This window comes from Octopus bimaculoides, chromosome 29 (assembly GCF_046866305.1).
Source record: "Octopus bimaculoides isolate indiv1 chromosome 29, ASM4686630v1, whole genome shotgun sequence".
Lineage (NCBI taxonomy): Eukaryota > Metazoa > Mollusca > Cephalopoda > Octopoda > Octopodidae > Octopus > Octopus bimaculoides.
Genome location: NC_142956.1, coordinates 19,396,756 through 19,408,268, shown reverse-complemented (window position 1 = coordinate 19,408,268; position 11,513 = coordinate 19,396,756). Strand labels below are relative to the sequence as shown.

The following is an 11,513-nucleotide window of genomic DNA, read 5'->3' as shown; positions in this document are numbered from 1 at the left end:
AAACGCTATCATAATTTAACAAGTTAATCTACATCTCTACCTAATTTTACTTACGTAACACTTCCCAATTTTGACAAGCTAAACTACAGCTCTGCTTTAATTCAGCTCTATATTACAATCACAATTTAACAAGCTAATCTACAGTTCTACCATACTTCAGTTTTTTTGTTTTTTTTCTTTTTTTAACAGTATCACAATTTAACAAACGAAAAAAACACAGTACCATCTAAATCTACTTCTGTAACACTTCTCAATTTAACAAGCTAATATACAGCTCTGCTGCTCAACTATACATATACCCTACACATATACCTCATTCGAATTTAACAAGCTAAACTACATTTCTGCCTCTATGCTTTGAAAAACCAGCAAAATTTAACAAGTTAAACTACAACACTGCTCTGTATTATATTGATGTTACATAAGAATACAAAAGTTGAAGACACTACATTGTAAAGAGTTTTATAAAGATTATGGGATATAGAGCGAGACAAAGTGCTACTTCTGGGCGTCGTAGACTCGTTTCTGTAACGGCATCACAATTAAACAAGCTAAACTACATCTCTGTCTTACTTCTGTAGTACGATCACAATTTAACAAGCTAAACTACGTTTCTACATAACTTTTGTACCGCTATCACAATTAAACAAGTTAAACTACGCCTCTGTCTTAATGCATTGACGACTGCATAATTTAACAAGTTAAACTACAACACTGCTCTGTATTATACTGACGTTACATAACACATTTTTAGGAGCTTAAAAGATTATGGGATGTAGGACAAGAAGAAGGGCTACTCGTATGCGTGTTTCTGAATGTATGTCACTTTGGGCACGCCATAAGAGGCCTTAGGGAAGGGCCTGAATGTCACAACTTCACCATATCCACATACACACGTACGCATGCGCTCTCGCTTTGCTTTTCTCCCGCTCAATCTCGGCGAATTTCGATCGAAATGGCGGGAGTTGTCATGTCACGTGACAGCAATTACTCTAGTGACCACCAGGTCGAACATCAGCAATCCAGAGTCGGACGGTCCGCTCGAAAGGTAGTAGCAGTAGCAGTAGCAGTAGTAGTTTAGCCCCAGGTCCTATAAAAGATGTTCTAGCTGTGACCATCCCGTCTTTTATTCAGACATAGTGTATCTAGGACTACATTATATAATGTATAGTATAGTAGTTAGTATTAGTGGCTATAGTTGATGTTGTTTAGCCACAGGTCAGTCCTGATCCAGACAGACCAATGATCAAAGATATCCAACCGTGAACATCCCATCTTTTATTCAGGCATAGTGTATCTAGGACTAAATTATATAAAGTATAGTATAGTAGTTTGTATTAGTGGCTATAGCTGCTGCTGATATAGTTTAGCCCCAGGTCAGTCCTGATCCAGGAAACACTGGGTGTATTTTGTGGCACCAGCACTGTTGGGGCAGCCTTGTAACTTGCAAAATCTAAGACAGTGTTTCACAACTGAAAGCAACTGATTGACCGAAAGTGGATGCAGTGCAATGTGCTGTGTGTTTGCGTATGTGTGTGTGTATGGTGATAACTGGCGACATCCAGCCCATATATTTTATGTTTTATAGACTTTTTGAGGCAAGTTAAATTGAAATCGAACTAAATTCGACGACTGGCACCCATGCCAACGTCGTCTCCTTCATTGGACACGAAACTTAGCTTGCGGAGACTTATTAGGGCAAGCGAAAGCGAAATCGGGATGGCACCTGTGCCCAGCGTTGCCTTTCTGGCACTTGTGCCCGTGACATGTGTAAGGATTTTCGAGCGAGATCGTTGCCAGTGCCCCTGGACTGGCTCTTGTGCGGGTGGCACATAAAATACACCATTTGGAGCGTGGCCGTTGCCAGTACCGCCTGACTGGCCTTCGTAGAAATTTCGAGCGAGATCGTTGCCAGTGCCCCTGGACTGGCTCTTGTGCGGGTGGCACATTAAATACACCATTTCGAGCGTGGCCGTTGCCAGTACCGTCTGTCTGGCCTTCGTGGCGGTGGCACGTAAAAGCACCCACTACACTCTCGGAGTGGTTGGCGTTAGGAAGGGCATCCAGCTGTAGAAACCTTGGTAAATCAGATTGGAGCCTGGTGTAGCCATCTGGTTTCACCAGTCAGTCAAATCGTCCAACCCATGCTAGCATGGAAAGCGGACGTTAAACGACGACGATGATGATGATGATGTGTGTGTGTGTGTGTAGTGAAGGCATTCGACTCACGATCGTATGGTCGTGAGTTCAATTCCCAGGCGACGCGTTGTGTCCTTGAGCAAGACACTTTATTTCACGTAGCTCCAGTCCACTCAGCCAACAAAAATAAGTAGTACCTGTATTTCAAAGGAGCCAGCCTTGTCACACTGAGTCTCCCTGAGAACTACATTTGGGGTACACGTGTCCGTGGAGTGCTCAGCCACTTGCACGTTAATTTCACAACTAGTTTGTATAGTTTTCCCACCCACGAGTGATCAATACTGGATGTGTCATGACGAGTGTTGAAAGCAAAGTTTCCCATGTATGCCATTTTGTCTCTATGTGTGTGTAGTGCAGGCTGTTCTACATCGTTTCCAGTTGGCTATACGACACAATATATGTGTCCTTATATTGTTGTATAGCCAGCTGGAAACGATGTTTCCTGGGGCTGAACAACAGTAACAATCGTCCTTTCCAGTACAGCCACATTATGTTGGCAAATAGTCTTTACTCCAAAGAACTGTAACTGAATAACTCTCTTCGAAAGATTTAGAAATAACGATATTTCTGTTTAGATATATATAAGCGCAGGAGTGGCTGTGTGGCAAGTAGCTTGCTTACCAACCATATGGTTCCGGGTTCAGTCCCACTGCGTGGCACCTTGGGCAAGTGTCTTCTACTATAGCCTCAGGTCGACCAAAGCCTTGAGTGGATTTGGTAGTCAGAAACTAAAAGAAGCCCGTCGTATAGATATATATATATGTATATGTTTGTCACCCCACCATCGCTTGACAAGTGATGCTGGTGTGTTTACGTCCCCGTAACTTGGTGGTTAGGCAAAAAGAGACCGATAGAATAAGTACTAGGCTTTGGGTCTGGGGTGGATTTGCTTGACAAAAGGCGGTGCTCCAACCTGGCCGCAGTCAAATGACTGAAACAAGTAAAAGAATAAAATGTGTGTGTGTGTGTGTGTGCGCGCGGGCGTTCGCGTTTATCCCCAACACCGTTTGACAACCGGTGTTGGTGTGTTTACGTCCCTCGTAACTGAGCGTAACAGAATAAGTATCATGTTTGAGGGGAAAAACAATAAGTACTGGGGGTTCGATTTGTTCGACTAAAAAATTCCTCGAGGCAGTTACCCCAGCATGGCCGCGGTCTAATGACTGAAACAAGTACAAGATAAAAGATTGTGTGTGTGTGTTTGACACAAACAAGTAAATGATAATGTCATTTGGCTGCTATTTCTAGCATGTTCGAGCGACCACATAGAAGCATTTTCATTGTACGTTGTAAAGTTGGTGGTGGTGGTGGTGGTGATGGTGTTTTGAAATAACATAACCATGACGAAGCAAACATGGTACTTGACACTCCTTCTGTGACAATCCCGTCTGTTTTGTTTCGTCTTTTTTTTTGCTACTAATCCAGCGTCCTACCTTTGTCTAAACAACAACAGTAGTAGTAGTAGTGGTAGTAGTAGTAGTGGTAGTGGTGGTGGTAGTAGTAGTAGTGGTGGTGGTAGTAGTAGAAGTAGTGGTAGTAGTAGAAGTAGTGGTGATAGTAGTAGTAGTGGTGGTGGTAGTAGTAGTAGTAGTAGTAGTAGTAGTAGCGGTGGTAGTAGTAGTAGTAGTAGTAGTAGCGGTGGTAGTAGTAGTAGTAGTAGTAGTGGTGGTGGTGGTAGTGATGGTAGTAGTAGTAGTAGTAGTAGAAGTAGTAGTAGTAGAAGTAGTAGTAGTAGTGGTGGTGGTGATAGTGGTGGTAGTAGTAGTAGTAGTAGTAGTAGTGGTGGTGGTGGTAGTAGTAGTAGTAGAAGTAGTAGTAATAGTAGTAGTAGTAGTAGTGGTGGTGGTACGTAGGGACAGGCGCTATAATTATTATTATCATTATTATTATCATCATCATTATTATGGCCGAATCGTTAGCACGTTGGACGAGATGCTTGGTGGGACTTCGTCCGTCGCTACGTTCTGAGTTCAAATTCCGCTGAGGTCGACTTTGCCTTTCATCCTTTCGGGGGTCGATAAATTAAGTACCAGTTGAGAACTGGGGAGGCGATTACATCGGACTACCCCCTCCCCCAAATTTCAGGGCTTGTACCTTTAGTAGAAAGGATTATTATTACTTTTTTTTATTAAGTCAGGGAGCTGGCAGAATCGTTAGGAGGCCGGACAAAATGCTTAGCGGCATTTCGTCCGTCTTTACATTCCGAGTTCAAATTCCGCCGAGGTCGACTTTACGTTTCCATCCTTTCGGGGGTCGATAAGTATTTCCTAATTCAGCACCAGTTACGCACTGGGGAAGAAACGATGTGAATCGACATTCCGCCTCCCCCCGAAATAGCTGACCTTGTGCCAAAATATGAAACCATTACCATTATTATTAATTATTAATTATTGTTATTATTATTATTATTATTATTATCAAATTTCGGGAGACTGGAAGAATCGGTTCGGTTGAGTATGGGACGGAAATAAAAATGCCCTGTCGCATCTCAGTTTTAAATAAATCTTATTTCATGTTCAGAGGTCAACCAACTTTTTTGTGTCATTCTTCCGGTGTCGATAAACGAAAGTACCAGTCGTGTTCTATGATAAATTATCCAGGCCACTGAAAGTTCCCATCCGAAAACCTGCCAAAAACATTGCCCAGTCGTGTACCTTACCTCACAAATTATCTCCGGAGGTAAAGAATATGTACAGCACCCGTTTTCGTGGTAACCCTGTCCCCTAAAATTCGAAATCGGGTTATTGTTGTTATTTACGTTATTATTAAGTTCAAATGCCGCCGAGGTCAACTTTGACATTCACCCTTTCGGTGTCGATATAATAATTAACAAACAAGGTGGTCGATGTAACTGACTCACACGTTCCTTCCTAAAATTACTGCCCCTGTGCCAAAAATTTGGTCCCCTTCTTCATCTTTGCCCCTGTGCCAAAAATTTGGTCCCCTTCTTCATCTTTGCCCCTGTGGCTAACAAAGAACATCATAATTACGTTCTGAGTTCAAATTCCGCCGAGGTCGACTTTGCCGTTCATCCTTTCGGGGTCGACAAATTAAGTACCAGTGAAACACTGGGGTCGATGTAATCGACTAGGCCCCTCCCCACAAATTCGAGGCCCCGTTGCCTCCAGTAGAAAGAATTGTTATTATTACCAATAATAATAATAAATAATAATAATGATAGTTACAAATTTTGCCATAGGGGGAAAGGGATGAGTCGACTACATCGATCTCCAGTACGTAACTGGTACTTATTTTATCGACCCCGAAAGGATGAAAGGCAAAGTTGACCTCGGCGGAATTTGAACTCAGAACGTACAGACGGACGAAATGCCGAAAAGTATTTCGCCCGGCGTGATTAATAATAATAGTAATAATTTCTGACTTGTGTTCTGGGTTCAAATTCCGCCGAGGTCGGCTTTGTCTTTCATTCTTTCGAGGTCGATAAAATAAGTACCGGCTGAACACTAGGATGTGATATAATGAACATCCGAACATCCTCTTCAAAAATTTCTGGCCTTGTGCCTATAGTAATTATTATTAATAATAGTGGTGGTGGTCGTCGTCGTCGTACTATTAGTAGCAGTAAAGGTGGTGGTGGTGGTCGTGTTTGTCTCACTGGTTGGTTAACAACAAGGTTAAATGACGATAGAGGGAGAAAAAGAGACGGTGTGAAGTGAGAGAATCAGATAGATAGATAGATAGATAGATGTAGATAGATAGATAGAGATGAATAGATAGATAGACAGAGATAGAGGTAGATAGATAGGGAGATAGATAGATAAATAGAGATGGATAGATAGATAGATAGATAGACAGAGATAGATAGAGGTAGATAGATGGGTAGATAAATAGATAGAGAGAGAGAAAGATTGTGAGAAGGACTCACTGACCTTAAAATGGTAACACAGCCTCGGTCGACTGGTAAGCTGAGCACCGGTTCAGACACCCGTATCGGTTTGAAGGAGAACTTGCAGCCGAAGCAGAGCGTACTGTCACTGAAGAAGGAGACCGACACGATGGGTCTGTCGAAGATGTGTGGAGGGTCGACATGAGACACGATGCAACCTCCCGGCAGGTAATCGTTTATAACAGCACTGTTGATGAAACCGTCGGGTACAACACCCGCGTCGCGTAACGGTTTGATGACCAGTTCGTGTATCCAGTCGGGTATGTCGTCGACTTCACCCTTGGGGTAGAGCCTCTCCATGCCGGGCCCTCTCCTGTGCAGCTGCGAGCCGTACGTGTAGCCCTCGCCGAAGAAATACTTAATGCGCAGGGGCGCTCGGTCAATGGTGTGGTCTCTGTAATATCCTTTCTTGCCCAAGCTGACCACCTCGTCGATCTTGGTCTCAATGCCCTCGCACTGGCAGGCGTTGAACAGCCGCCTCTGCTTGATGCCCGAGTGGATGTGCCGCAGCTCCGCTTGGCGCATCCCTTCCCGCGACCTTCCCTCCCTCGTACAATCCATCCCGATGACGTCGTTCTCGCCGTTGCTGGCTTTCAGGTAACGCTGGCGGGGCCCGTGTCGGCCGGCGCCCTTGCTGTCGTACGGGTCGCGCCGGTAGCGTCGTTTGCGCTCCTGTCTCGACGAACTGCGGCCCCAGTGGGGCGGGCCTTGAAGTTTCTCTCTCAAATCCAGGTAACCGGCAGCCATCTTGGCTTGTGTGGCTCTCCTGGCGTGTCCCACAATGCACTGCGGTAAACATTGAGACACGTGCTACCCACAATGCAGCGCGTGCACTCACGCCTTCACTTACGCTCATCATCACCTCTCTCGATCTCTTAATTTAATTCCGTCTCACTCTCTCTCTCTCCCTCTCTCTCCCTCTCTCTGACTCTCTCTCTCGATCTCTCGATCTAATTCCGTCTCACTCTCTCTCTCTCTCTCTCTCTAACTCTCTCTCACTAACTCTCTCTCTCTCTCTAACTCTCTCTCTCTCTAAATCTCTCTAACTCTCTCTCGCTCTCTTTCTCTCTCTCAACTTCACACACTTTCGTTCCTTCACTCTTTTCCATTAAATCTCTCTCTTTCTCCTCCTCTTTATCTCTCTTCCTCTCTCTCCCACTCTCTCATTCACATTCCATCCTTCCCCTCTTTCTTTACCTCACACATTCTCATCTCCCTCTCTTTCTGTTTCTCTGTTTCACGCACTCTGTTCTCCTCACTCTCATCCAGTCTCTTTCGCTCTCTCATTCGCATTCCATCCTTTTCCCTCTCTCTCACTTTCGCCCCGTCTATCCCCCTCTTTCTCACACACACATTCTCTCTCTCTCTCTCTCTCTCTCGCTCTCTTACTATATTCTTTTCCCTTTCTATCCTTATCGTTCGCAGTCACTCACTAGCTTCACTCCACCTTGAAGATGTTTTTGTGTCTTAGAGAACAAAGATAGTAGAGAGAGAGAGAGAGAGAGAGTATAAGTTATGACTGGAATCATGTGTTACTCTCATGTCTATATATGTGTATATCTGTGTCCTTTATGTATATGTATATATGTGAAGAGAAGACCCCCCTTCGGTCATGAATGACGATGGAATTGCACCTGGAAAGTTCCCCCTCCGAGGCACAAGTCCGGGCAAGGTTGTTTGTGGAAGGCCAGCAGTTGCCCATGCATACCAGCCTCCACCTCTCCACACCACTGATGTTATCCAAGGGACAGTCAAAGGGGCCGATACAGCTTGGCACCCGGTGACGACATCACAACTCATGGCTACAGCTGAGTGAAACTGGAGCAGCGTTAAATAAAGTGTCTTGCTCAGGAACACAACATGCAGCCCGGTCCAGGATTCGAACTCATAACCTTACAATCGTAATCTCGACGCTCTAACCACTGAGCCATGTATGTATGTATAAATACATAAATTTGTATATACATATCTAAACATTAATGTATAGACATATACATTTATGTATACATATATAAAAGTACAAACACACACACACACATATATATATATATATATATAATACAAAGAATATATATACATGTATACACACATATATGTACATACTTACATACGTATATATATATATATATATGTGTGTATATATATATATATATATATATATATATATCGTTGCCAGTGCTGATGAACTGACTCCTGTGCAGGTGGCACGTAAAACACACCATTTCGAGCATGGCCATCGCCAGTTCCGCCTGACTGGCCTTCGTGCCGGTGGCACGTAAAACGCCCACTACACTCTTGGAGTGGTTGGCATTAGGAAGGGCATCCAGCTGTAGAAACCCTGCCAAATCAGATTGGACCCTGGTGTAGCCATCTGGTTTCATCAGTCCTCAGTCAAATCGTCCAACCCATGCTAGCATGGAAAGCGGACATAAATGTATTTATGAAAATACATATCTATACATAAATGTATTTATATAAGTACATATATATATATATATATATATATACACACACACACACACATGTATCTACATATGTATGCACACATACATACACTTATCCTCAAATATATCAGGATTCTCAGAGCGAACTATTTAGAGTCGTAAAAGAGATTTGATTTCACTTATCACATGATCAACATCTTAAAACAAAAAACAAGAAAAAGACAGCATAACACATCTTCCCTCCTACTTGGCATGAGGTATATGCTTCTGCTAACAAAACTAAATATCACCACCCTAAGAGACACACCCACACATTCCAGAGCTCGCTTCCTCGCACAGAAGGTGTAGTGTTTATGGTAGGTAGAGGCTTAGCTGTGTTGGGAAGAGGTTTGCTTCCCAACCATACAGTTCTGGGTTCAATAGCTGGATGGTTAGTGCAGCCCTTTGGCTAGCCAGCTCCTCAAACCGTCTAACCCATGCCTGACCGAAGCCAATATGGAACACAAACATTAAATGATGATGATTATATGTAAGTATGTACAGACAGACAGCTAAATAGACAGACAGACAGATAAACAGATAGATAGATGGATGGATGGATGGATGGATAGATAGATAGACAGACAGGTAAATAGACAGACAGACAGATAGACAGCTAAATAGACAGACGGACAGATAAACAGATAGATAGATGGATGGATGGATAGATAGATAGACAGACTAGACAGACAGGTAAATAGACAGACAGATAAATAGACAGACAGACAGATAAACAGATAGACAGACAGACAGACAGATAGATAGACAGACAGACAGACAGACAGATAGATAGGTAGATAGATAGATAGACAGACAGACAGGTAGATAGACAGACAGATAAATAGACAGACAGACAGAGTGACCGATAGATAAATAGATAAGCAGACAGATACACAAACAGATAGATAGATAGATAGATAGACAGATAGACAGATAGATAGATAGATAGAGAGGGATGCATATATATATATATATATACAGGTAGATAAGTAGATAGATAGATAGATAGATAGATAGATATACAGACAGATATAGGTAGATGTGTGTTCTAGGTTACGAGAAAGTGTGTAAAAGTGCTTGAACGCAACCTGCAATCTGAGATCTAATATTCCAGATCATGTCCATGTTCACCTTTACAAATTCAAATGTTAATATTTATAGAGAAGACATGTGTAACTGAAGTTATACCAATTATGAATTGTGGGACAGGTCCTCGCTTAATTAACATATTATCATTAATTTCATAATTAACATTTAATCGTAGACCCTATTACTGAAATATTCTGGCCCACAACTACCATCATCATCATCGTCGTCATTGTTGTTTTAAAATTCACTTTCTTATGCTTGCACGAGTCACTATTTATCGAGGCAGATTTTTTTACAGCTGGAGGCCCTTTCTGTCACCAACCTTCACCTGTTTCCAAGCAACGTAATACAGGTTGCAGCAGAAAGGTCACACCAATTTCAAAGGCTAAATGGTGGTGGTGGTGGTGGTGGAGGTGGTGGTGTTGGTGATATGGTTATGATGGTAGTGGTGACAGAGATGATGATGGAGATGATGAATATGATGGCGGTGGTGGTGTTGTTGGTGGTGATGACAATTGTGATGACGACGACGACGGCAATGATTTTGACAATGACAATGATGACAAAGATGATGATGATGGTGATGACTATGATGATGATGATCGCAGTGAAGGTTATGATGATGATGATGATGATGATGATAGTGGGGGGGGGGGGGGGTGAGGTGAACTGGATGGTTGCCAACTCAGTCACAGACTCCCAGAAAATAATTAAGAATGTATTACGATATGAAGAGGTATATTTAACGAGAAACAAAAGCCTCGTCCCCCTCCCCTTCTCCCTCCACCTCCTCTTCTCCCTCCACCTCCTCCTCCTCATCCTCTTCAGCACACCATTATCACATGTCACGCTGATAATGGGATGTTGTTCTCTGTGGTAGGTGGTAGGTGGTGGGGGAATGATGATAATGATGGTGGTGGTGTTGATGGTGGGGTAGTAGCGAGGTGGTGGTGGTGATGACGGTGGTAGTGGTGGTGGTGGTGGTGGTGGTAGTGGCTGCTGTGGTGATGGTGGTAGTGGTTGAGGTGTTTGTAGTGGTGGTGGTGGTGGCAGTGATAGCGATGATGATGGTAGTGGTGGTAGTAGTAGTGGTGGTGGTGGTGGCTGTGATGGTGGTGGTGGTGATGCTGGATGTGGTGGTGGTTGAGGTGTTGGTGATGGTAGTGCTGGTAGTAGCAGTGGTGGTGGTAGTAGTAGTGGTGATGGTGGTGGTGGCGGTGGTTGTGGTTGTGATGCAGGAGGTGGTGGTGATGATAGTGTTGCTGGTGGTGGTGATGATGATAATGATGGTAGTAATGGTGGTGGTGAAGGTGGCGGTAGGATGGCGGTGGTGGCAGCGGCATCATAGGATAACAGTGGTACTAACCTACATACTGTATACACACAGCATCATATTTTATCCTCATCATCATTCCCATCACCACCACCACTATCATCATCATCATCATCATCATCATCATCACCATTCGCTTCATCAGTACCACCATCCTCATCAGCACTATGACACACCTTCAATGGCATCTCTGGCATTGCCACCACCATGGAATCACAAAGACAATTAGACATGATGTTGATAGAGCTGGCAATGGTGGTGGAGGTGGTTTTGTATATATATATATATATATATATATATATATATATATATATATACCATGGAACACCATGATTAGTCGAGCAAATCGACCCCAAGACTTATTGTTTGTAAGCCTGGTACTAATGCTGTCCCTTTTACCGAACTGCTAAGTCACGGGGACGTAAACACACCAGCATCGGTTGTCAAGCGATGTTGAGGGAACAAACACACACACACACACACATATGTATATATATGGGAG

General features: G+C 43.4%; 1 protein-coding gene across 1 annotated transcript in view; it reads right to left on the bottom strand.

Moving 5' to 3' along the window:
- The window catches only part of LOC106870234 (uncharacterized), a 10,309-nt gene extending 3,383 nt beyond the window's left edge, over nucleotides 1-6,926 (bottom strand). Inside the window, exon 1 of the mRNA XM_089345362.1 lies at nucleotides 6,090-6,926. Coding sequence (XP_089201488.1) covers nucleotides 6,090-6,853 — 764 coding nt within the window. The 5' untranslated portion in view covers nucleotides 6,854-6,926. The remainder of the gene's footprint in view (nucleotides 1-6,089) is intronic.
- Between the last annotated feature and the right edge of the window lie 4,587 nt (nucleotides 6,927-11,513).